Source organism: Hemitrygon akajei, chromosome 9 (genome assembly GCF_048418815.1).
Source record: "Hemitrygon akajei chromosome 9, sHemAka1.3, whole genome shotgun sequence".
Taxonomy (NCBI): domain Eukaryota; kingdom Metazoa; phylum Chordata; class Chondrichthyes; order Myliobatiformes; family Dasyatidae; genus Hemitrygon; species Hemitrygon akajei.
Window position 1 is genome coordinate 156685779 of NC_133132.1, and position 27879 is coordinate 156713657.

At 41.5% G+C, this 27879-nt stretch overlaps 1 protein-coding gene across 1 annotated transcript in view; it reads left to right on the forward strand.

Annotated features, from left to right (window-relative positions):
• Positions 1-27879, forward strand: part of trdn (triadin) — a 507565-nt gene that overhangs the window by 236316 nt on the left and 243370 nt on the right. Inside the window, exons 18-20 of the mRNA XM_073055375.1 lie at positions 8846-8887; positions 19920-19976; positions 22189-22230. Of these exons, the coding sequence (XP_072911476.1) occupies positions 8846-8887; positions 19920-19976; positions 22189-22230 (141 nt within the window). The remainder of the gene's footprint in view (positions 1-8845; positions 8888-19919; positions 19977-22188; positions 22231-27879) is intronic.

The window sequence follows — 27879 nt, forward strand, 5'->3', positions numbered from 1 at the left end:
GTCAAGTAAGTTTAAATCCTTCAAAAACTTTCCAGCTAACCTTATTAGAGAGTGTTGTGCATCTGTATCAGATGAGGCCCATCCATCAAACACCTAAACTTGAAATAACAATACAGTTCTGCATTATGTTTGTAATATGATGTTAATTTTGATTAGTAAATTAATATTCCATATAAATAGCTTCTTGAATGTAACTTCACTTGTAAGTGTTTGATGGCTCTGGACCTGTACTCACTGTAGTTTAGAGGAATGAGGGGGATCTTATTGAATATTGGAAGACAGAGTGGATGTGGAGAAGATGTTTCCTATAGAGATGGAGCCTAGGACCAGATGGCACAAACTCCGAATAGAGGGACATCCATTTAGAACAGAGAAGAGGAAAAATTTCTAAAGCCAGAGGCTGGTGAAGCTGTAACATTCATTGCCGCAGATGGCCATGAAGTCCAAGACACTGGGTATACTTAAGGTGGAGGTTGATCAATTATTGATTAATCAGAGCATCAAAGGCTACAAGGCTAAGGCGGAAGAATATGGTTGAAAGGGATAATAAATCAGCCATGATGGAATGGCAGAGCATACTCGATGGGCTGAATTGGCTTAATTCTGCTCCTATGTCTCATGGTCTTGTAAATTTTATCAATGGCCTTTGTGAGTTTGTCAATTTGTGACATAATAGCGCAGGAATGACTTGACCCTTTGCAACAGTAAAGATGACTGATAATGATGTGAATTGATATTTTGTCAACTTGGGAGTCTTTGTGCAAAATACCCTGAAGATTAACTTGCAGGTTTAATCGGTGGTGAGGAAGGCAAATGCAATAATAGCATTTATTTCCAGCAGTCTAGACTACAAAAGCAGGGATGTGATGCTGTGGCTTTACAAAGCACTGGTGAGGCCTCACTTTGAGTAGTGTGAACAGTTTTGGGCTCCTCATATAAGAAAATATGTGCTAGCATTGGAGAGGGTTCAAAGGAAGTTCACAAGGATGATTCTGGGAATGAAAGGTTTATCATACGAGGGATGTTTGATGGCTCTGGGTTTGTATTCACTGGAACTTAGAAAGATGAGGGGAGATCTAATTGAAACCTTTTGAATGTTGAAAGGCCTAGACAGAGTAGATGTGAAAAGGATGTTTCCCATAGTGGGAGAGTTTAGGACAAGAGGGCACAGCCTCAGGATAGAGGGCATCCATTTAAAACAGAGATGCGGGGAAATTTCTTCAGGCAGTTGGTGGTGAATTTGTGGAACTTGTTACCACAGGAAGCTGTGGAGGCCAGGTCATTGGGTACATTTAAGGCAGAGATTGATAGGTTCTTGATTGGACGTGGCATCAAAGGCTACAGGGAGAAGGCCAGGGAGAGGCCCTGAGAAGGGTGAAAAAAAGATCAGCCATGATTGAATGGTGGAGCAGACTCGATGAGCCTAATTCTGCTCCTATACCTTATGGTCTTCAAGTCAAGTCAAGTCACCTTTTATTGTCATTTTGACCATAACTGCTGGTACAGTACACAGTAAAAACAAGACAACGTTTTTCAGGACCATGGTGCTACATGAAACAGTACAAAAACTACACTGAACTACATGAAAACAACACAGAAAAAAAAACTACACTAGACCTACCCAGGACTGCATAAAGTGCACAAAACAGTGCAGGCATTACAATAAATAATAAACAAGACAATAGGCACAGTAGAGCGCAGTAAGTTGGTGTCAGTCCAGGCTCTGGGTATTGAGGAGTCTGATGGCTTGGGAGAAGAAACTGTTACATAGTCCGGTTGTGAGAGCCTGAATGCTACGGTGCCTTTTCTCAGATGGCAGGAGGGAGAAGAGTTTGTATGAGGGGTGCGTGGAGTCCTTCATAATGCTGTTCGCTTTGCAGATGCAGCGTGTAGTGTAAATGTCTGTAATGGCGGGAAGAGAGACCCCGATGATCTTCTCAGCTGACCTCACTATCCGCTGCAGGGTCTTGTGATCCGAGATGGTGTAATTTCCGAACCAAGCAGTGATGCAGTTGCTCAGGATGCTCTCAATACAACCCCTGTAGAATGTGATGAGGATGGGGGGTGGGAGATGGACTTTCCTCAGCCTTCGCAGAAAGTAGAGACGCTGCTGGGCTTTCTTTGCTATGGAGCTGGTGTTGAGGGACCAGGTGAGATTCTCCGCCAGGTGAACACCAAGAAATTTGGTGCTCTTAACTATCTCTACTGAGGAGCCATCGATGTTCAGCGGGGAGTGGTTGCTCCATGCCCTCCTGAAGTCAACAACCATCTCTTTTGTTTTGTTCACATTCAGAGACAGGTTGTTGGCTCTGCTCCAGTCTGTTAGCCACTGCACCTCCTCTCTGTATGCTGACTCGTTGATCTTGCTGATGAGATCCACCTTGGTCGTGTCATTGGTGAACTTGATGATGTGGTTCAAGCTGTCTGTTGCAGCACAGTCATGGGTCAACAGAGTGAACAGCAGTGGACTGAGCACACAGCCCTGGGGGTTTCCCATGCTCAGTGTGATGGTGTTGGAGATGCTGCTCCTGATCCGGACTGACTGAGATCTCCCAGTCAAGAAGTCTAGGATCCAGTTGCAGAGGGAGGTGTTCAGGCCCAGTAGGCTCAGCTTTCCAATCAGTTTCTGAGGAATGATTGTGTTCAATGCAGAACTGAAGTCTATGAACAGCATCCGAACGTATGTGCCTTTTTTGTCCAGGTGGAGGGTAATGGTAATGGCAATGGCGTCATCTGTTGAGCGGTTGGGAGAGTACGCAAACTGCAGGGGGTCCAGTGAGGGGGGCAGTAGTGTCTTGATGTGCCTCATGACGAGCCTCTCGAAACACTTCATGATGATGGATGTGAGTGCAACGGGACGGTAGTCATTGAGGCAGGACACTGAAGACCTCTTCGGCACGTTGGAACGGTGGCGCTGCTCAGGGATATGTTGAAGATGTCAGTGAGAACATCTGCTAGCTGGTCTGCACATCCTCTAAGCACTCTACCAGAAATATTGTCTGGTCCAGCAGCCTTCTGTGGTATCTTATGGTATCATTTCAATTGAGGAACAAAATAAGTCTTTTCCATGTTGCACACACCAAACAAAGTATTGAGAATTATTCTTGATAAACTTTATAAAAATGTTTTTGGTCCTGCTTTTCTGATTATTAGGTTGAGCTTTTGACAATGATTGTATTTACAACCAAGTTTCTACCTGCAATAATTTATTAATTCTCATTCCCATTTTCTTATTAGCTTCCTGCTGTGACAATATTGCATCTGTCTTGGTGCTTCTTAAAACATTATTTGGGTTTCTAGTATTATTGTCAATAAACTCTCTGCAAGTTATAAAATATTGTATTCCCAGTGCAAATAAAGGGAAGGTTACTTTAACGTAAAGGTGAAGCAAGTCATTGATGCTGTGCTCAGCTAATTGTACGTGTCTAATTGAAAAATTTGGTTTTAGCAGAGAACTTCGTTTTTAATTGTTGAAATTCATGAAAGTATTAAAAGAAATCACCTGCCAGTTCAGCATTCAAGAATTGATTTAACTCTATTTTGATGACAGTTCATGCATTACAGTAGTGCAGAGGTTAGTGAGATGCAATTATAGCTCAGGTCGATGGAGTTCTTTAAGGAGTCTCTTATGTCCTCTGCATGGAATGGTGGATTTTCACCGTGTCCTTGAGTTTCCTCCCACATTCCAAAGACATACTATGTAGGTTAATTGTTTATTGTGAATTGTCCTGTAATTGGGTTTGTTGGGAGTTGCTGGGGTGCCGTAGTTTAAAGGGCTGGAAAGGGCTTACTCTGCACAGTATCACTGAAAATAAATGAATCAACTGCCACTGAAAATGTGGAGCCTGCAACAATATGTTTCAAGATACCCACATTAGCCAGAGGCCGAAGTAAAAGGGTGAACAGCCTCTCACTTGTGACACTGAGGAGATGGGATGACTCAGGGTGACTGCAGTGTGCATCAATTCTGCAGAAGCCGTTGGCATTCTCTACAACCTTCTCTGGTTCTTCTTGCATGCTAAAGGATCAGTGTAGCAAGATCTGGATAACAACTTGCGTGCTTATTTCTTTGGCTGACCCACATAAGATGCCCCATAGGATAATGAACTGGAGCGGTCTCTCCCTCTTAGGCAGCGATTTGCAGAAGAGATGTGGATGGATAATTACTAAAGCATATTGCCAAGTATACCATAAGACATAGGAGCAGAATTAGGCCATTTGGCCCATTGAGTCTTCTCTGCTATTCTATCATGGCTCATTCATTATCCCTCTCAATCCCATTCTCCTGCCCTCTCCCTGCATCCATTGACACCCTGATTAATAAAGAAACTATCAACCTCAGCCTTAAATATACCCAATGACTTGGCCTGCATAGCCATCTGTAGCAATCAATTTCACACATTCACCACCTTCTGCGAAAGAACTTTTTCCTCATCTCTGTTCTAAATGGATGTCCTTCTAGTCTGAGGCTGTGCCCTCAGTCTTGTGTCTTTTCAACTACATATCAATTAAATAAAAGCGTGCACGTGGGAGATGGCTTTAACTGGTGTATTCACATTGCAGTGAGAGAGAGAGAGAGAGCTAGAACAATGCGCACGTAGACAACAGATCAACGCACATAGATAAGTTATCAGTCCATACACAGTGCTAAGGGGAGTCATTGCTCTAAAAGAAACAGATCCATATACTACACTCTGGTCCTAGACTCACCCACTACAGGACACATCATCTGCACATCCTATCTAGGTGTTTCAATAATCAATAGGTTTCAATGAGATTCCCGCCAGACTTCTAAACTCCAGTGAATGTAGGCCCAGAGTCACCAAATGCTCCTCGTGTGTTAACTATTTCATTGCTGTGATCATACTCGTGGAAGTCCTTTTGACCTTCTCCAAAGCCAGCACATATTTTCTAAGATAAGCAGCCCAAAACTGCTCACAACTCTCCAAGTGCAGTCTGACCAATGTGTTATAAAGCCTCAACATTACATCCTTGCTCTTGTTCTCTAGTCTTCTCAAAATGAATGCTAGCTTTGCATTTGACTTCCTCACCACCGACTCAACCTGCAAGTTGATCTTTAGGGAATCCTGCATGAGGACTCCAAGTCCCGTTGCATCTTTGATTTTTGAATTTTCTCCCTGATTAAAAAAACAATCCACCCCATTATTTCTTCTATCAAAGTACATGATATTATATTCCAACTACCACTTCTTTGCCCTTTCTCCTAATCTGTCTAATTTCTTTTGCAGACACCCTGCTTCCTTAACATTACCTGCCCTTCCATCTATTTTCATATCATAGAAAATAGGTGCAGGAGTAGGCTATTCGGCCCTTTGAGCCTGCACCGCCACTCAGTATGATCATGGCTGATCATCCAACTCAGAACCCTGTACCTGCTTTCTCTCCATACCCCCTGATCCCTTTAGTCACAAGGGCCATATCTAACTTCCTCTTAAATATAGCCAATGAACCGGCCTCAACTGTTTCCTGTGGCAGAGAATTCCACAGATTCACCACTCTCTGTGTGAAGAAGTTTTTCCTCATCTCGGTCCTAAAAGGCTTCCCCTTTATCCATAAACTGTGACCCCTCATTCTGGACTTCCCCAACATCGGAAACAATCTTCCTGCATCTAGCCTGTCCAATCCCTTTAGAATTTTATACATTTCAGTAAGATCCCCCCTCAATCTTCTAAATTCTAGTGAGTATAAGCCTAGTCGATCCAGTCTTTCTTCATATTAAAGTCCTGCCATCCCAGGAATCAATCTGCTGAACCTTCTCTGTACTCCCTCTATGGCAAGAATGTCTTTCCTCAGATCTAGAAGACCAAAACTGCACACAATATTCTAGGTGCGGTCTCACCAAGGCCTTGTACAACTGCAGTAGAACCTCCCTGCTCCTGTATCATCTGTAAACTTAGCCACAAAGCCATCAATTCATCATCCAAATTTATTGACATATAATGTGAAAAGAAGTGGTCCCAATGCTGAACCTTGCAGAACATTGCTAGTCACTGCAGCCAACCAGGAAAGCTCATTTTATTCCCACTCTTTGTCTCCAGCCTGTCAGCCAATCTTTTATCCATTCAAGTATCTTTCCTGTAATATCATGGGTTCCTGTCTTGTGAAGTAGCCTTATGTGCAGCAACTTGTGAAAGTCCTTCTTAAAACCCAAATAAACAACATGCACTGACTTTCCTTTGTTCATCCTGTCTGTTATTTTCTCAAAGAATTCCAAAAAATTTGTTAGGCTTCTCAAAAGGAAACCATGCTGACTTAGGTCTATTTTATCATGTGCCTCCAATTACCTCAAAACTTCGTCCTTTATAATAAACTCCAACATCTTTGCAACCACTGAAGTCAGGCTAATTTATTGGCCAATAATTTCCTTTCCTTTTCCTCCCCCCCCCCCCCTTCTTAAAGAGTGGAGTGATTTTTCACCCTTCCAGAACAATGCCAGTATTTTGAAAGGTCGTTACTAATGCCTACACAATCTCTTCGCCTACCACTTTCAGAACCCTGAGTTGTAGTCCATCTCGTCCAGGTGACTTTCAGACCTTTCACTTCTCAAGCACCATAACTCACTTCTGTCCCCTGACACTCCCACATTTCTAGCATTTTGTTAGTGCCTTCCACAGGGTCAACTGATGCAAAATACTTACTAAGTTTGTCCACCATTTCTTTGTCTCGTATTACTACCTCTCCCATGACAGTTTCCTGCATTCCGACCTCCACTCTTACCTTTGTTTTACTCTTTATGTATCGGAAAAGATTTTTTGCATTCTCTTTTATGTTATTGGCTAGCTTACCTTCATATTTCAACTATTCTCTCTTTATGACTTTTTAGTTGCTTTCTATTGGTTTTTAAAAGCTTCCCAATCCTGAACCTTTGCAATAATTTTTACTATATTATTTGCCCTCTCTTTTGCTTTTATGCTGTCCCTGACTTCCCTTGTCAGTCATGATTGACTAATTCTGCCTTTAGAGTACTTCGTCATCTTTGGGATTTATCTACACTGTGTCATTTGAATTGCTCCCAGAAACATCAACTATTACTGTTCTGCCATCACCCCTGATCATTTCCCCTTCCAATCAACTTTCCCAGCTCCTTTCTCATGCTTTTCTCATTCCTTTTACTCCACTGCAATACTGATTTTAGCTTCTCATTCTCAAATTGCTACTTAAATTCTATCATATTATGATCACTGTCTCCGAAAGGTTCCTTTACCTTAAGCTTCCTGATCAAATCTGTGTCATTAGATAACACCCAATCCATAATTGCCATTCCCTTAATAGGCTCAATCACATGCTGCTCTAAAAAGCCAACTCATTGACATTCTACAATTCTTCTCTTTTGAGAACCAACCTGATGTTTTTCATTCTACCTGTATATTGAAATCCCCCATGACTATCGCAACATTGCCCTTTTTACATGCCTTTTATCTCTCCCATTGTAACTTGCAGCCCACATCCTGGCAACTGTTCGGAGGCCTGTATATAAAATACCAGAAACTGTATTATCTTCAAGGCTCCAGCAGTAATTAAATAATGAAACCAGATATTTCTTTCAGCAGCAGACAAGCTTATCACCAATGGCTTATTTAGCTGAATAAGTTACAATTAGGGCAAGGTATTAGTTTTAGCGCTGGTCTCCAATTCCAGTTCTCTTAATGAGCACTTGCAGGCAACCTAACTGGCAATCACTGTCTGTTCTCAAAGTAAGCTTCAACTCCTTTTCAAGACAGTGTTTTGTGCAGAACGGAATTGAGAGCAGGGTTTCAGCTTAATATTAGATGACGCATGTGTGTCATTGTTTTGTGTTGAGGAGAACCGCACAAACAAAAGCTCCCTTTTTCTGAATAATAAGGAAAAATATAATTTGTGTATGTAGCTGGGAATTCAATAGCAAGAAAGGAATTGTGTTTAAGTTTAGTTAGACTTTAGAAAATTCAAGCTCAGATTGAAAGCAAAGAGCAATGTGAATGAAATGCCAATTTCACCAGAAAATAGATTTTCTTTTCCCTTCTGGGCCATGGATTTTTATACCATGTTACTTCAAGTGATAGAAAACAGACACAGGCACATTGACCAAGCATATCCACACCTACCATGAAGCAGATAGCTGTACTAATCCTAATTATCAGAATCAGAATCAGGTTTGATATCAAATGTTGGCAAATTTTAAACAATTCTCTATTCATTGATTTGTGTTCATTTACTGAACTTCCTGGAGACCTTTGGATTCATCACTATAATGATACAGCTCTCAATCTGACCAGAGCAATATGTAGAACTCATAATGAATTCATTCATTATGTTCCATGTTGTATGAACTGAGCAATCACGGACTTGATTACTCTTGGCAAGTTTTTCTACAGAAGTGGTTTGCCGTTCCCTAATTCTGGGCAGTATCTTTACAAGACAGGTTGCCCCAGCCATTATCAATACTCTTTAGAGATTGTCTGCCAGGTGTCAGTGCTCAGTGGACTTGTGATATGCACCAGCTGTTCATATGACCATTCAAGACATGCTCCCATCGCTTCACATGACCCTGATTGGGGGGGAGGGGGAGGAGGTGCTAAGTAGGTGCTGCACCTTGCCCAAGGGTGACCTGCTGGTTAGCAGAGGGAAAGAGCACCTTACACCTTCTTTAGTAGAGACGCATCTCTACCCCGCCACCCAGAAATATATGTGCTAAATAAATACGCAAAGAGTTGTCCATACTCTCAGGATCTATCAACAAACCATTATCTTATTTTTCTAGTGTTCAAGAAATTACCAAACGCATATACCTTTTTTCTTTCTGGTATATTAACTCTTTCTTCTTATTATTACTTTCTTCTTACAGAGGTGAAGGATGCTGTTCCAACTAAACACAAGGAGATTAAAAGTAAGTACTCTACCCCAATAATAAGGATTAGTTTTTATTTGAAATTATCCTCTTTACCTGAAGACTATCCTGATAGAATTCTAATTAAAATATTCAATGGAGTTCTTGACAGTGATTTATGTTTGTGTCTTAATGTCATGAACGCCTCAAGGTTTAGGCACTCAAATGTTTTTTTTGAATTTGAACTAAGTGGACCAAAACAAGAGATAATTAATCTTTCTTTTAAATGCTATGTGTCAAATAGGTATAAGAAGCATGACTAGCAAAGATTTATGATCAACGATAATGCTCAATGCTAAAATCTGATGATGTTTGAATGCATTTCGTGCTCTTTCCCAACATTACCTCATCTTCATATTCAATTCACATAATTTGAATCCTCTACAGAAATTATTTTCCTATTTATAAATTTATAAATAGCAAAATCTTGACTGGAGGTAAAAATGATCTCTATCAATCAGGGAAGTGATGTCTGTAAAATCCCATTTCTGAAAAAATAAATACACAGTTTGAGAATTGGTCCCCCCCCCTGGGGTGCATAGATTTAGTTGACTGATGTCTGTCAGATTCATTTATTAAAATCTTTGAAATAAAATGCTTTTAGGAGCTATTTTGAATACTGTATTATATGGGACTTGTCAAGGCATAGGCAGAGATGATGTTTTCCATGGCTGGTGTGTCTGGGAGTCAGTCTCACAATCAGGCGTTGACCATTCAATACAGAGATATGGGAACGTTCCTTCAATTAGTGGTTATGGAATCTCTTGAAATTATTACAAAATATAAAGCAGAAGAGAAGTATGACCATGATTTAATTGAATGTGGAAGGAGATATGAAGTGCTGAATACTCTACTCCTGTTTCTTATGTTTTAGGCTTTTCCATAATTGATCACCCCAGTAGTAGGATTTTCTGGAGACTAACAACAAAGGGTTTCAGGATCAGCACCTAACCTAATAATCCTTCTGCTTCCATTATTATATATGACGAACCATTCAATATTTCAAAGAATGCTAAATACACATATTGTAGTGTTTCCATGAGACCATAAGATATAGGATCAGAATTAGGCTATTCAGCCCATCATGTCTTCGCCATCTCATCATGGCTGATCCATTTTTTTCTCTCAACCGCATTCTCCTGCCTACTCTTCATAACCTTTCATGCTCTGGCTAATCAAGAACCTATCAACTTCCGCCTTAAATATCCCAGTGACTTGGCCTCTGCCTGTGGCAACAAATTCCACAGATTTACCACCCTCTGGATAAAGTTATTTCTCCTCATCGCTGTTCTAAATGAATGTCACTCTATTCTGTGGCTGTGCCCTCTGGTCCTAGGCTCGCCCACTATAGGAACTATCCTCCCCACATCCATTCTATCTAGGCCTTTCAATATTCGATAAGTTTCAATGAGATTACTCCTCATTGTCCTAAGTTCCAGTGAGTTCAGGGTCAAAGCCATCAAAAGCTCCTCAAATGATAAGCCTCTCAATCCCAGAATTATTCTCATGAACCTCCTTTGAACCCTCTCCAATGTCACCACATCGTTCCTTGTGTATTACCCTGGTTGAGATTTTTACTGCTATGCTGTAAGTATTTCATTTTAGCAGATCTGTAAGAACACTCTGTCCTGTTTTCAACCTGTCTCGCTTTGAGCTGAGATGAGGGGCTTTGTTGAACAACTTCAGAATGTGGCGTCAGCCAGTCTGGATGGTGGAACTGGGAGAAGGTGTTAGAGAATGCTGGGCAGAGAGGCATGACCATGGTGTGGGTCAAGGTCTTTGTTGGTGGGAGCTGGGAGAAGCCAGGAGGGAAGATGGCTAAGTCTGCCAGCTGTGTTGCACAAGGTGATTTGTGCTGATGAATGGCCTCAAGGAGGAAGGACCAATGCTCCAACGGGGGAGGCCGGTTGTTCGAGATGGATTTCAAGTGACATTCAGAAGGTGCAGTATGTACATCAAAAATAACGGCTTCTGGAAAATCTGTACTCCACTGTGCACACGTGACTGTTTTATCCTTTTAGGTTTTTTTCTTTCTTTCCTTTAATAACTGGTTGCTTAAGTTAACATTTTTAAGTATGCTTCTTTATAATTGCATACAGTATATGATCTGTTGTATACGTTCTAGACGTACGAAGCCTGAGAAAGGTGAGTTTCTCACCACAGAGTCCCAAGCCGCATTTTCAGAAGCGCCCAGTAAAAAGGGGTTTCACTTGGATAAGAGACCCAAAAATGCTCACAATACTCCAAATGCAGTCTAATCAGTGCCTTATACAGCCTTAGCATTACATCTTTTGCTTTTATATTTCAGTCCTGTCAAAGTGAATGCTAACATTGCATTTGCCTTTCTCATCCCTGATTCAACCTGCAAATTAACATTGAGGGAACTCTGCAAAAAAAGCTCCCAAGACCTTTTGCACCTCAGATTATTGAATTTTCTCCCTGTTCATAAAACAATCCTTCTATCAACGTGCATGACCATATACTCCCTGAGACCTTCACTTCTTTCCCCATTCTCCTAATCTGTCCTTCTCCGGCCTCTCCACTTCCTCAGCTCTACCTGCCCCTCCACCTGTCTTCATATTGTCTGCACACATGGCCACAAAGCCATCAATTCTGTCATCCAACTCATTCACATACGACATAAAAAGAAGCGGTCCCAACACCAACCCCTGTGGAACACCAGTAGTTGCTGGCAGCAAATCAGAGAAGACTCTCTTAATTCTTGCTCTTTGCCTCCTGCCAATCAGCCAACGTTATTATTTTCCCTGTAGTGCCATGGGCTCTTATCTTGTTTAACAGTCTCATGTGCAGCACTTTGTTAAAAGGCTTTCTGAAAATCTATGTATACAACATCAACTAACTCTCCTTTGTCTATCCTGCTTGTTATTTTTTCAAAGGATACCAACAGATTTGTCAGGCAAGATTTTCTTTTCAGGAAACCATGCTAACTTTAGCCTATTCTACCACGTGCCTCCGAGAACCCTGAAACCATATTCTTAATCATGGAATCCAACATCTTTCCAGCTGTTGAGGTCAGACTAACTGGCCTATTACAAACTTGAGAAAATCTGCAGATGCTGAAAATCAAAGTAACACACACAAAATGCTGGAGTAACTCAGCAGGTCAGGCAGCATCTATCGATCGGAGTAAACAGTCAACGTTTTGGACTGAGACCTTTCATCAGATCCAGTTCTGATGAAGGGTCTCAGCCCGAAACGTTGTCTGCCTACTCTTTTCCATAAATGCTGCTGAGACTTGCTGAGTTCGTCCAGCATTTTGTGTGTGTTGCTTGGATTTCCAGCATCTGCAGATTTTCTTGTCTTTGTACTGCCCTGGCTTGCATCTTGACTTTGGACAACTTGGACGTAGCATCCATTTTCGACCCCGACCAACAGAGGCCATCATCATCAGTAGTGTCTTTCAACACCTTTGAAGCATCTAATAAGACATTCAGCCGAAGATAAAAGGGAGAAAAAATATTGTGAATACTGCATATTGGAAACAAGAACAATGTCAGTAATACAGAGAAAATCCAAACTTAATCTGATCTTTCCATTGATACTGAAGGATGTTTCCAGCATAGACAAACTTAATTTTGTTAATTCAGTTGCTGTAAGTACAAAGTGTACGGAAAACAAATCTCAAAAGATCTTAAGGCACCAAAGACACAAAGTGACATTTCTGCCCTATAATTTTCTTTCTTCTATCACCCTCCCTTCTTGAAGACCATAAGACCATAAGACATAGGAGCAGAATTTAGCCATGTGGCCCATCGAGTCTGCTCTGCCATTCAAACATAGCTGATCCTTTTTTTTTCTCCTCCTCGACCCCATTTCCCAGCCTTCTCTCCGTAACCTTTGATGCCATGTCCAGTCAAGAACCTATCAATCTCTGCCTTAAATACACCCAACAGCCTGGCCTCCACAGCTGCACATGGCAACAAGTTCCACAAATTCACCACTCTCTGGCTAAAGAAATTTCTCCGCATCTCTGTTTGAATGGATGCCCTTCTATCCTGAGGCTGTACCCTTTGTCCTAGACTCTCCCACCATGGCAAACATCCTTACCACATCTGCTCTGTCTAGGCCTTTCAACATTCAACATTTGCAATCTTCCAGATCCCTGGAACCATTCCAGAATCTAGAAAGATCATTACTAATGTCTCCTCAATCTCTTCTGAATTTGATGACCTTTTCCTAGAATCATCGAATATCTGGAATGATACACAGGCGAAGAAAGCCATTCAGTCCAGTGTTCTGGTGCCATCTCTAAGTGAGGACCATTAATCTGGTCTCAGTTTATTTTCTATGGACTTGCATATGTCTTAGTGTCTTCTCTTCAATTTCATATACAGTGTTCTCTTGTAATTTCTACAAACACACTTTCAGTCAGTGTACTCCGGACCACAGAAATGAGTTGATTTGTGTTGTCTTTGTTCATTCTGAGAATCACCTTTTGTTTGTGTCTAATGGCTATCAAATTTATCACCAAGGGAAGTATTTTTTTCTCTCATTTATGTTGTCAAAACAGCTTATGATTTAGAATATTTTCATGCAGTCTCCAGTCTCCACTGCTGCTCTGGTTTCTTCAAATCATTGACTTCTCTCATTTTTGACACTGTTCCAGCTGATTTCTTCTGCACCTTCAATGCTTTGATGTTCTTCATAAAATGTGTCTCACATAACCGAGTCCTACAGGAGTAGATCTTGCAATAAGCTAAGATTACAGACCACTATGTCGCTTAACCCGAGGCAAGTTTTTCAGCCTGAGAATAGGAAAGTTGTCGAAATTTTTCTTGACCCTTTGTGGAGTTCACTAATACAGCAAAGGGACAACTACATTCGGCAAGGCCACAGATATTGCCGCTGGCTTAGAAACTTATCAAAGCAGGAAACCTAGGTTATTTTTAATGTAGCACAGAGGCAAGTCCCGATACTGGGATGCCTGGATGATGAAAATCCAGAAAAATACTCACGCAGAGGCTCGGCAATATTTAGAAATATTTTTCTGCTATTCTGAATTCCGTTCCAGTTTTAAGATACCAAAAGCCTCATTAACAGACTTCTCATCCTGTCCTGCCACAGTTAAAAGCTGTTACACATAGAGAGGAAATCTTGGTTTCTTTATCCCTGTAAGAGCCATTCATCTGTTCTCTATCTGCGTTTTATTCTGTATTGCATGTTCTGTATTCTGTTATTTAAGGTAGCTAGTCATGTAGGAGGGGCGTGGTAAATCAAAGGGAATGAATTATATATTCATGTTTATTCTGGTTAGTTTTTAGTGCTGGGACTTCTGGGTGTTATATCTTTTGTTGACCACTTTTCTTCGCCAAATTACATTCGCTTAAGTCCGCTTAAGTACATTTAATAGCTTTAGTTTTAGTTTTGTAAATTTCATTGTTTCAAGATTGTATGTTTTGTTCATTGCTAATGAAGGATCAAAAACATTTCTTCGACTTTTTTGAACATTATTTGATTGAGGAACGACTGCTCAGGCATGTGGATGTCAGCGAGTTAGACTGGCGGGGGGAATTTAAGAAGAAGACAGCTTTATGGAGCAGGTGACAGAGTAGAGGGAGTCAGAGTAAGAGGGCTTTGGCTCAATGGGGCTTCGGCAATAATGGGTCGATGTGTGGTAAATTACTTCTGAAGAAAAGAAATAGGAAGTATGTCTGTGAGGCCAGTGTTCTGTACTGGGTGTCGGATGTGGGATGTCCGGGAGACTCCCAGCCTCCCAGATGGCCACATCTGTACCAGGTGCGTCGAGCTGCAGCTCCTTAGGGGCCATGTTAGAGAACTGGAGATGCAGCTTGATGACCTTCGTCTGGTCAGGGAAAGTGAGGAGGTGAGAGAGAGAGGATCTATAGGCAGGTAGTCACTCCGGGGCCTGGGGAGACATATAAGTGGGTAACAGTCAGGAGAGGGAAGGGCAAGAGACAGATACTAGAGAGTACCCCTGTGGCTATCCCCCTTAACAATAAGTACTCCTGTTTGAGTGCTGTTGGGGGAAATGACCTACCTGGGGGAAGCAACAGTGGCTCAGAAGGATAGGAAAAGGAAGATGGCAGCAGTAATAGAGGATTCTATAGTTAGGGGGTCAGACAGGTGACTGTTTGGATGCAGGAAAGAAACACAGATGGTAGTTTGCCTCCCAGGTGCCGGGGTCTGGGATGTTTCAGATTGCGTCCACGATATCTTGAAGTGGGAAGGTGAACAGCCAGAGGATGTGATATATATTGGTACCAATGACATAGGCAGGAAAAGGGAGGAGGTCCTGAAAACAGACTACAGGAAGTTAGGAGGGAAGTTGAGAGACAGGACCTCAAAGGAAGTAAACTCAGGATTACTGCCTGCACCACGCGACAGTGAGAATAGGAATAGAATGAGGTGGAGGATAAATGCGTAGCTGAGGGATTGGAGCAGGGGGCAGGGATTCAGATTTCTGGATCATTGAGACCTCTTTTGGGGCAGGCGTAACCTGTACAAAAAGGACGGGTTGCACTTGAATCCGAGGGGGACCAATATCCTGGCAGGGAGGTTTGCTAAGGCTACTGGGGAGAGTTTAAACTAGAATTGCCGGCGGGAGGGAACCAAACTGAAGAGATGGATGAAGGGGCATTTGGCTCACAAATAGAGAAAGCTTGGAGACAATGTGAGAGGGAGGATAGACAAGTGGTAGAGAAGGGATGCGCTCAGGCTGATGGTTTGAGATGTGTCTATTTTAATACAAAGAGTATCATGAACAAAGCTTAGAGCATGGATCAGCACTTGGAGCTAAGATGTTGTGGCCATTACAGAGATTTGGATGGCTCAGGGGCAGAAATGGCTACTGAGAGTGCCACGCTTTAGATGTTTCAGAAATGACAGGGAGGGAGGCAAAAGAGGTGGGGGCATGGCACTGCTGATCAGAGATAGTGTCATGGCTGCAGAAAAGGAGGAAGTCATGAAGGGATTGTCTACTGAGTCTCTGTGGGTGGAAGTTAGGAACAGGAAGGGGTCAATGACTTTACTGGGTGTTTTTTAAAGACCACCCAATAGTAACAGGGACATAAAGGAGCAGATAGGAAGACAGATTCTGGAAAGGTGTAATAATAACAGGGTTGTCATGATGGGAGATTTTAAGTTCCCAAATATTGATTGGCGTCTCCCTAGAGCAAGTACCCCAGAGTTTATTGAGAAAGTAAGGAGTCATAGGATCCAAGGGGACCATGCTTTATGGATCCTGAATTGGCTTGCCCACAGAAGACAAGGGTGGTTGTAGACGAGACATAGTCACAGAGGTCAGTGACCAGTGGTGTGCTTCAGGGATCTGTTCTGGGACCCCCTGTCTTCGTGATTTTTAAAAATGACCTGAATGAGGAAGTGGAGGGATGGGTTAGTAAATTTGCTGATGACACAAAGGTTGGGGCGTTGTGGATAGTGTGGAGGGCTGTCAGAGGTTACAGCGGACATCAAAAGAAAGCAAAAGTGGGCTGAGAAGTGGAGTTCAACCCAGATAAATGTGAGGTGGTTCATTTGGAAGGTCAAATATGATGGCAGAATATTGTAATAATGTTAAGACTCTTGGCAGTGTGGAGGATCAGAGTTTTCTTGGGGTCTGAGTCCATAGGACACTCAAAGCAGCTGCGTAGGTTGACACTGTAGTTAAGAAGGCATATGGTTCATTGGCCTTCATCAATCGTGGGATTGTATTCAAGAGGCAATGTTACAGCTGTGTAGGACCCTGGTCAAACACACTTGGAGTACTGTACTCAGTTCTGGTTGCCTCACTACAGGAAGGAAGTGGAAACTACAGAAAGGATGCAGAGGAGATTTTCAAGGATGTTGCCTGGATTGGGGAGCATGCCTTGTGAGAATAGATTGAGTGAACTCGGCCTTTTCTCCTTGGAGCAACAGAGGATGAGGGGTGACCTGATAGAGGTGTATAAGATGATTGTGTGGATAGTCAGAGGCTTTTTCCCAGGGCTGAAATGGGTAAAACGAGAGAGCACAGTTTTATGGTGCCTGGAAGCAGAGATGTCAGGGGTAACTGTTTTATGCAGAGAGTGCTGGGTGTGTGGAATGGGCTGCCGGTGACAGTGATGGAGGCAGATACAATAGTGTCTTTTGAGAGACTCCTGGATAGGTATGAGGAGCTTAAAAAAATAGAAGGCTATGGGTAACCCTAGGTAATTTCTAAAATAAGTACATTTTCAGCACAGCATTGTGGGCTGAAGGGCTTGTATTGTGCTGTAGGTTTTCTATGTTTCTATTATTGTTGGATCGATCAGATAGCGCATCATACAAGATAACTCCCTGTGTGGTCAGCAGCACAGGCATTGTATGTTCGAGTTGCTGCTACAATCCACTTTAAAACTGCATCACACAGAATAATTACAGCTTATACATCTCTCTACCAACAAGTATTACACTAGAAAATGCAATGTGATACAGGAACACTTCTCACAAATGTCAAAAGGGATTTTTGAAATCAGAAAGAGAATTGAAATTGCATTCTAAATGTGCAAAAGGTGCTCTTCAAAATATTAATATAATATTAATATTAGTTATTAATATTTTAAATCAAAATACTGTGATATTCAAAGGAAGGCCTCATCCTTTGAATAGCTGAAAAGGTATGAAACTGAAAATGAGGTTCATTCACAAAAATAAACAGAAGTTTTGCAGATTTATGTTAGAAAGTTATGGAAAAATGAGATGGAAGTACATTTCTTTTCTCTATGCCAAAGTTCTGCTCAGAGATGAAGAAAAACTATCAAAATTGTTTTGGGCATATTTCTACTGGGGTGACAACTTATAGGTGCCCGTACAGATTGCCATTCCAGCTAATCTCCACCTCCCGTACATGCAGATCTTAGACTAGCAAACAGAGTACGTATTTTATTATTATTATCTTCATGTCATAGTGCTGTTAGAAATCAGATCATTCTGCTAATTTTATTTTTAGAAATCAAACCTCAATTGTAAGATCTATTAGAATTAATTTTCCTGGGATATTTAGTTATTTACCATTTTATATTCGCTTTTTGAATTAATATGACCTTCAAACAGATTGGTCAACAAAATGCCGGTTCAGGAAATATTACTTGCAGTGTCAGTTTTGTACCTTTCCCTATCTCATTGGAATGTGCCTATGCAGAGCACCACGCAAATATCCCCTGAACTTTTTTCACATTTCTGCCATATATTTCCCTGAGAACATCTGTTCCTAATTTATACTGCCAGGATATTGGTCCCCCTCAGATTCAAGTGCAACCCGTCTTCTTTGTACAGATCACGACTGTCCCAAAAGAGGTCCCAGTGATCCAGAAATCTGAATCCCTGACCCTGCTCCAATCTCTCAGCCACGCAGTTATCCTGCACCTCATTCTATTCCTATACTCACTGTCTCATGGCACAGGCAGTAATCCCAAGATTCCCACTTCAGGATATCGTGGACACGATCTGAAACATCCTGGACCCTGGCAACTTGGAGGCAAACTACCATCGTGCTTCTTTCCTGCGTTCACAGAATCGCCTTTCTGACCCCCTAACTATAGAGTCCCCTATCACTGCTGCCATTCTCTTCCTTTCCCTACCCTTCTAAGCCACAAGGCCAGACTCTGTGCCGGAGGCGCAGCCACTGTTGCTTCCCCCAGGTAGGTTGTCCCCCCCAACAGCACTCAAACAGGAGTACTTATTGTTAAGGGGGACAACCACAGGGGTACTCTCTAGTATCTTTCTCTTTCCCTTCCCCCTCCTGACTGTGACTCATTTATCTGTCTTGAGGCCTCAGAGTGCCTACTTGCCTATAGCTCCTTCCTCTCTATCACCTCCTCACTCTCCCTGACCAGACAAAGGTCATCGAGCTGCATCTCCAGTTCCCTAACCCGTTCCCTAAGGAGCAGCAGCTCAACGCACTGGGCATGGAACATTTCTGTCGGTGTTCTACGCCAGTCCAGAAGGTCCAGAACTGTGAGTTTGCTCTCAGGTTGGCAGAGCAACAAGCTTTCTCTTTCCACTGATGGATGCAAGCTGCATTCACAGAGGATCCTTGTACAAGAACAGCTGGGGAAATGGGAAAGGCAGGTTTGAGTCACTACAGGGTCAGTACATTATGAATATTACAACAATCAAAATATAATTAGTGCTAGGTAGCATCTGTGGAAAGCAAAACAGTTTAGGAGAGGAAGTTTAGATCAATATCCACATTGGGCACATCTGAGGAGTGATAAGATATAAATTCCTGTATGTTATGTTTATGTATAATATTTCCAAGCTTTTTGATGAGGTGATGCAGCAGTGTGGACTTGTGCAGGTGCAGAGATGCTTCTAGAGGATACAGGCAGCTTAGATGAATGTGTGTGGCTATCCTTTTGATAGGCTAAATAAAAAATACAGAGTCTACCTCAGGTTCCTTAAAGTGTTGAACAATTAATCACCAGAGAGTGGTGAATCTGTGGAATTTGTTGCCATGGGGAGCTGTGGAGGCCAATTTAGTGGGTATATTTAAGGTAGAAGTTGAGAGATTCTTGTTCAATCAAGGCATGAAGGGATACGGGGAGAAGGCAGGAGACTGGGAATGAGAGGGAAAATGGACCAGCCATAATGAAATTGTGGAACAAATGGGATGGGCCAAATGGCCTAATTCTGTTCCTACAATATATCTTATGTTCCACCTGTATTCTGTCACATGGCTCATAATAAACACATGTTGTGTATTTGAATTTCTTAATATGTTAACAAGTTAATTTAAAAGTTTAGCATATTCAACCTTTTTACTCATTTTACAGTAGCATATTTTCCAGGTGACTGAATGGTCTTTTTAAAAATTTATCCACAACTTTCATCAGTATTCCTCAACATGATTGCAACGACACCACTCATCATTACTGGAGATGCAGTTAAGCAATGAAATTAAAGCAAAGGTTACTTAGTTACCTGGGAAAAAAAGATATTTATTTTTTCATTGGGTCAGTGGTTACAGATTATATTGAATTGTTGGCGCTCCAGTTGTTAATGATAAATTTAAAAATGTACTTCTTTTCTCTAGAACCAGAAGTGGCTTCCAAATTAAAAGCAGCTTCTCCACCTCTGACAATAAAACCAGGTAAGTAAATATATCTACATGGTGAACATTGATAATTATTTCTGAAAAGACCAGAGAAAGCCGAGATTTAAATTATGAACACAGAATGGCAACTATGCGTGTTGACATGAAGGATGTTGTCACATGGAAATTTACAATTAGGGGATGAATTCCATTCCTGTACAGAAAGCTGAAAAGTGTTCTTCTTTGTGAGGGCTTATAATACTATGCATGCCATTGGTTGAAATCTGGAATTTGGGGAAAACCAGCAATCCTGAAAAATTTTGGCTTACTGAGAATCCAAAGATGGTGACTTTCATTTCTAAAATGGAACAGTTACTTGACATATAAGTGCCTACACTGCAGCCTGGCTGATAATACAGGTTTGATATGTCCTGGAAATAGCCTTCTATCACATTACTAGTGCCATAAAAGCTGTGAGAGGTTCTGGTGACCATAGCAGTAGAATCTCATCAAATAAGTAGCAAAAGTCACCTGCATTAGAGCCCAGGCTAATAAAGGATATGCCATCTACTGTGATCAAAAATAGCTAATGGCTCCCATGTTCCACATGCCAGCACAGAGGTCTTGGTCAGTTAGTAAACAGGTAGAACTGGCAGCTATTCGGAGCGGTGTAATTCTTCCACAGGGTGTGATGTACAGAGAAGTAGGAGACACCATCTGCTGGTGAAATCTACCATGTACGTTCCTTTTTGAAAATGAACTCCTGAGAATCTGCTGTTTTTCTGTCAGATTTCTTGTCTTTCTCTAACAGCACAATAACGTATGTTTATCATTTCTATTCCATTGAAAAAAATTGTTTACAGTAGAGAAAGGAAGGCATCAAACTGCAAAACAAGCAGCAAGTAAAAATTGCATATTCAGAGCACATCATCTACATCATGGGCACCGGAATTCTTGCTCCAGTTTAATGTTATGCCTCTTATGGATTCTTTGTAAAATTTTGTTTTTGCATAATTATACTGTATATTTTATTACTTGCCCTGTGTAACCACAAGACTCCTGCCATCTAGCTATTCTTATTGAGAAGGGCATCAATGCAAGTTGCACCGATGGAGCCTCTCTCTAGTCGTCCATGACTGATGCACATGACAGCCACAGTCACTCACTTTCCCCTTTTCTAACCTGTAAGCTCCACACTGCTGATAATATTCTGCGCTTGTGCATTGAACCAATTTATTAACAGTGCCTGTATGCTTAAAATATTTTCAATATGATCTGAATATTTGCTGCTGTTAGAAATGTAATTTTAAATAAAAGTTCAAGGACAGCTTAAAGTACATCTGATTTAGTTAAAAATAAATTACAACTGCTATCAAAATTCTTTACTATCTATATATACTAAATATTACTAATGTTTTAAAGTTAACATAACTTGAGAGTATGGCTTAAGTTCATTAAAAATACATGGAACAGACTAAAGAGTAGTACATTGGTAGATTTTACACATGTATAATTTATGACAATATCATTAGTGACAGAGGTTCATTATTAATGATGAATTTTAGTGGTAGGGTACGTTACTGTGATGTATTATCTGTTGTACCAACAAAAATATGATTATGAAACAAAAGCCAGACAGTGTATAACCTTAGAAAGATCTGTGTAGCAAGTACAAAATTGATATCAGAATTTATGTGGATATTATCCGGTATTTGGATGGTGGGGTGGAGATGTGTCTACCAAAAGAGGTGTAATGGTCTTTCTTCCACTAGCCTGCAGGTCACCCTTGGGCAAGGTGAAGCACCTGCTTAGCGACCCAATCAGAGTCACGTGAAGCCATGGAAGCAGGTGGTGGATGGTTGTATGAGTGGCTGGTACATATCACAAGTCCTGGTTATATGACCATTAATGCCAGGCAGACATCATTGAAGAGTATTGATAATGGCTGGGATCACCCATCTTGTAAAGACACTGCCCAGAAGATGGAAATGGCAAACCACTTCTGCAGAAAAATTTACCAAGAACAATCATGGTCATGAGAACATGATAGCCCACATCATACAATATGGTACCTAGTTATAGATAGATAGATAGTTACTTTATTGATCCCAAAGGGAATTACAGTGTCACAGTAGCATCACAAGCTGATAAGGATTATTTCCTCTGAAAAAGACGTCTTTTTTTTTATTTTACAGGTCTGCTATTTTCTTTTTGAATTTTTGGAAAAATAATATATCTTAAGTTATCCAATTTTGTCTTTCCACTTTAGAGTCAGTTAAAGAGAAGCCAGTTTCTCCATCAAAGGAAACAGGTAACTATTAGATTCTTTCATTTGTGATACATATGTACAAGAATTTACACTTCAATTCAAAAAATTTTTTATTTGAGTTTTGAGAAATTATTGACAAAATATGACCTGCCATTTGGCAGTGATTGATGCCTGCCATTGATTGTGAAATGAACGGTGCAGACAGAACCAGGATATGTGAGTTAATGGAGAAGGAACAAAACAAATTAAACAAGTTAAAGGATAGTGAACAAAGAGAAAAAAACCCAGAAAATTACAGTAACAATATTCAGTTTTTCATGTCTCACAATTAAATGTCAATGGAAGAGATACTACTATGTGCAAGGATTAATATTCGGTACCAGAGAATAATTAGCACTTACCACATTGGTAAAATTACTTAAGAGTAGAAATTCCTTAACTTAGTTTTCTGGGGCAAATTTTCTTATTTTGTACAAATGCTGCTCTCTGTAGTTAAATGGGGAACCAAACAAAAGAAACCATTATGGTAAAGCTACTTAGCTTTATGGTAAAAAGTAACCCCTATTTAACTTTTTAAATCATGAATCTATACTCATCATATTTAACTATAGCAATGAAGGGAGAGATGTATTACATTCTGATGCACATTTTTTGATCTATTATTAATTCAATTGACTGAAGCAATTCATTGTTATGGTGTTGGATGAGTATATTTATGGCACAGAGACATAAAACAAACTGCAGCTGAAGATCACCAAGTATGCTTTAAGGCATATTGAGGTACAGATTCTATCACATCAATTAAATCAAAACAATAATAAAATAGCACATTATACAGAAATGTTAAATATCCACTGTGTTAAGTGCAAGGAATGTTTCTATAATATTTATTTCTGTTTTAAGAATAGATTTTGCCTGAGTCAATCTGACCCATAAAATGGAGCTTGACATGAGACTGAAATAATGATTGCCTAGAAACTGGATCATGTAGCATCATCTCCTGTGTACATAGAAATTCTATTTCAATGCAGAATCAACTAGAGAAAAATTATGAACCTGCAGCAAATTCTGTAGCACCCGCCTTTCGTTTCTGTCACCTTTGTGGCCAATGTATTTGTGGTCTGCGGTTGGTCGGTGCCCCAGTTAGAAGAATTCCTGAAATGTGTTTGTGTGCTCTGAAAGGATTTCATCACAGGGAATCTACCTGAGATCTCAGGCCACACAGTCTGGCCTAGGCAATGTACCTCAGACAGGTCATGCTTAAATGTTTCATGTTGAAATCCACTCTTCCTTTTCACCCCCAACCAATTCAGACCATAAAGACTAACCCTGTCCCAATCCTCCCCAGGATCTCTTCACTATCACCTGCAGTTCAATCACAAGAAAGATCATGCAGCTGAGGAAGAAAAACTCCACGAGAGTCCATGTTTAACTTAAGAAGATAAAGAAATCATCAAATATTAGGCAAAAACTGATATTTCTCCTGGACCAGATGGTCTGAATCAATGAGTCTCCGGAGAAATGACTGCAGAAAAACTTGATACTTTGATAGGAATCTTCCAAAATCTCCTGGATTTTGGAGAAATTCCAGAGAATTGTAAAACTCTAAATGTAATACCGCTATTGAAAAAATGCAGAGGATACAGAGCAGCAGATGTAGATTAATTAACTGAACTTCTGTCATTGGAAGATGCTGGAAGCAGTTATTAAGAAAGCAAGACACAACTGTTAGAAAATCATAAGACAATCAAGTATTGCTAATCAAGGATGCCTTTGCATTGAAAGCAGTGTGGTAAACGTTCATGAGGTTAATTTCTGGCATGAAGAGATAGACATATGAAGATTGATTGAGCAGATTAGCTCTATTCTTATTGGAGGAGTTAAGAAAGATGAGAGGCAATCTTATTGAACCATTTATGTTTCCAATGGGAATTCATGGGCAGATGCTGAGAGCTTGTTTACTCTAATGTAGTAGTTAGAATAAGTGGTCTTAGATTCAAAATAAGAGGTTGCCCATTATCACATGGTGGTGAGCAAAAATTACTTCTCTGAAAGGATTGAAGATCTTTGCAGCTCTGTTCCCCAGAAATCTGTGCAAGTGCAGTCAAAGAATATATTAAAGCTGTCGTCTAACCATCATTTAAACTATAAGAGAAGTTAAGGAGTGTGAACAGAACTGTTAAACAGTTTCAGGACCAAGAATATTTCAGCTGTAATTTAAACGAATGGTGGCACAGTATTGAGAGAGCCTTCTCCTGCTCCTCTTTATGATGTTCCTACTTCCAACACATTTAATGATCTCTAGTCCAACCTGGTCAAGTCTTCTGCCTTGACCCAGACAGGAAATACCCCAAATGTACTTTATCCTGCCCAACACCCATGCTAAGCCCCGGAAAATGATCCTGAGCCCCACAACTTGCTGTGTCCACTCCTCTGCAATGGGGAAAACATAAAACGTCTGATCACACTTTTGAGTCTTTATGGCTGCAGGGGCTTAAACAAGGTGCCTCCCAATGACCCCATTCAAGCAATAATTGTTATGTCAAACGTGAGGAAATCTGCAGATGCTGGAAATTCAAGCAACACACACAAAATGCTGGTGGAACACAGCAAGCCAGGCAGCATCTATAGGGAGAAGCGCTGTCAATGTTTTGGGTCGAGACCCTTCGTCAGGACTAACTGAAAGGAAAGGTAGTAAGAGATTTCAAAGTAGGAGGGGGAGGGGAAAATGCAAAATGATAGGAGAAGACCGGAGGGGGTGGGGTGAAGCTGAGAGCTGGAAAGGTGATTGGCAAAAGGGATACAGAAGGGAAAGGAAAGGATCATGGGACGGGAGGCCTAGGGAGAAAGGAAGGGGGAGAGGAGCACCAGAGGGAGATGGAGAACAGGCAGAGTGATGGGCAGAGAGAGAAAGAAAAAAAAGGGGAGGGGAGAAAAAAACGAAAAAAAACTAAATATATATCAGGGATGGGGTAAGAAGGGGAGGAGGGCTATTAACGGAAGTTAGAGAAGTCAATGTTCATGCCATCAGGTTGGAGGCGACCCAGCCGGTATATAAAGTGTTGTTCCTCCAACCTGAGTGTGGCTTCATCTTGACAGTAGAGGAGGCCATGGATAGACATATCAGAATGGGAAAGGGACGTGGAATTAAAATGTGTGGCCACTGGGAGATCCTGCTTTCTCTGGCGGACCGAGCGTAGGTGTTCAGCAAAATGGTCTCCCAGTCTGCGTCGGGTCTCACCAATATATAAAAGGCCAGACGGGGAGCACCGGATGCAGTATACCACACCAGCTGACTCACAGGTGAAGTGTCGCCTCACCTGGAAGGACTGTCTGGGGTCCTGAATAGTGGTGAGGGGGGAAGTGTAAGGGCAGGTGTAGCACTTGTTCCGCTTACAAGGATAAGTGCCAGGAGGGAGATCGGTGGGAAGGGATGGGGGGGATGAGTGGACAAGGGAGTCGCGTAGGGAGCAATCCCTGTGGAAAGCAGAAAGAGGTGGGGAGGGAAAGATGTGCTTGGTAGTGGGATCCCGTTGGAGATGGCGGAAGTTACGTAGAATTATACGTTGGATCTGGAGGCTGGTGGGGTGGTAGGTGAGGACAAGGGGGACCCTATCCCGAGTGGGGTGGCGGGCAGATGGGGTGAGGGCAGATGTGCGGGAAATGGGAGAGATGCGTTTGAGAGCAGAGTTGATGGTGAAAGTAGGGAAGCCCTTTTGTTTAAAAAAGGAAGACATCTCCTTCGTCCTGGAATGAAAAGCCTCATCCTGAGAGCAGATGCGGCGAAGATGGAGGAATTGTGAGAAGGGGATAGCATTTTTGCAAGAGACAGGGTGGGAAGTGGAATAGTCCAGGTAGCTGTGAGTGTCTGTAGGGTTATAGTAGATATCAGTAGATAAGCCGTCTCCAGAGATGGAGACAGAAAGATCAAGAAAGGGGAGGGAGGTGTCGGAAATGGACTAGGTAAATTTGAGGGCAGGGTGAAAGTTGGAGGCAAAGTTAATGAAGTCGACGAGCTCAGCATGCGTGCAAGAGGCAGCGCCAATGCAGTCGTCGATGTAGCGAAGGAAAAGAGGGGGACGGATACCTGTATAGGCTTGGAACATGGACTGTTCCACAAAGCCAACAAAAAGGCAGGTATAGCTGGGACCCATACGGGTGCCCATGGCTACACCTTTGGTTTGGAGGAAGTGGGAGGAGCCAAAGGAGAAATTATTGAGAGTAAGAACTAATTCTGCTAGACGGAGGAGAGTGGTGGTAGAGGGGAACTGTTTAGGTCTGGAATCCAAAAAGAAGCGGAGAGCTTTGAGATCTTCCTGGTGGGGGATGGAGGTATATAGGGACTGGACGACCATTGTGAAAATAAGGCGGTGGTGGCCAGGAAACTTAAAATCATTGAAAAAATTCAAAGCGTGAGAAGTGTCATAAACATAGGTGGGAAGGGATTGAACAAGGGGGGATAAAACACTGTCAAGGTATGTAGAAATGAGTTTGGTGGGGCAGGAGCAAGCTGAGACAATGGGTCTAATTGTTATGTTGTGTAACTTCAAAACATTAAACTAATTCAAAAGGAAGACACAGTAGTTTGAAATGAGGGTCTAATTTAGAGTTCACTGTAAGGAGGCACGCACTTATCACGTGGGAGTGTGATGACATCTGCAATTAAAATATTTATACATGTAATACATAATGGATAATTTAAACAAACAAGAATGTTTAATCAACGTGTGTGTGTGTGTGTGTGTGTGTATATATATATATATATATACCCACACACAAGATTACTCATATATAACTGAAAAATTAAATACTCCACAATAATCAATTCATAAACTGGTGAATATCAGCTGATTACACCTGACTGGCACTTTACACGAGATATTCCAAACCAGGCTCTGTTTTCTTGAATGCACAAGTGTAAAGGTGTATGTTCAATGTCACTCCGTTACTAATCTGAAAAAAAAACTCACAAAGAGTTCAGTACTGTTTCTTGAAAACATTTTCAAAGGGCCGGGTTGTACTCTATCCAACCTGCTGCCCATACTTGACCTCCATCTTCTCTCCAATCCTTCCAATGTAACTCATAACAAGATCCCCGCTTGACTTCTGTGGTAACACAGCTACTACTGAACATGATCATCGATTGCATGAATGTAGTGTGGAGTAGGCCTCTGTTAGTCTCGATAGACCATGGATTTGCGCCTTGGAAAGTTTCCAGGGCATAAGCCTGGACAAGGTTTTTTTTTATGGAAGACTGGCAGTTGCCCAAGCTGCAAGTCTCCCCTCTCCATGCCACCAATGTTCTCCAAGGGAAGGGCATTGGGACCCATACAGCTTGGCACTGGTGTCATCGTAGAGCAATGTGTGGTTAAGTGCCTTGCTCAAGGACACACACACAGCCTCAGCCAAGGATCGAACTAGTGACCTTCAGATTACTAGACGAACGCCTTAACCACTTGGCCACGTGCCAACACACACACGCACACACACACACACACTCACACGCGCACACGCACGCACACGCACACACACACGCACTCGTACGCGCACGCACGCACGCACACCTTACCCATTAAATGAAGGTCTATGTACCCATTTAAGAGGCTATCCAACTAATTGTAGATTAAGTCAATCAGAAGGGAAAGATACAAAGTCACCATGTTTCTAAAATGCCCATTAGAGAAACTTATG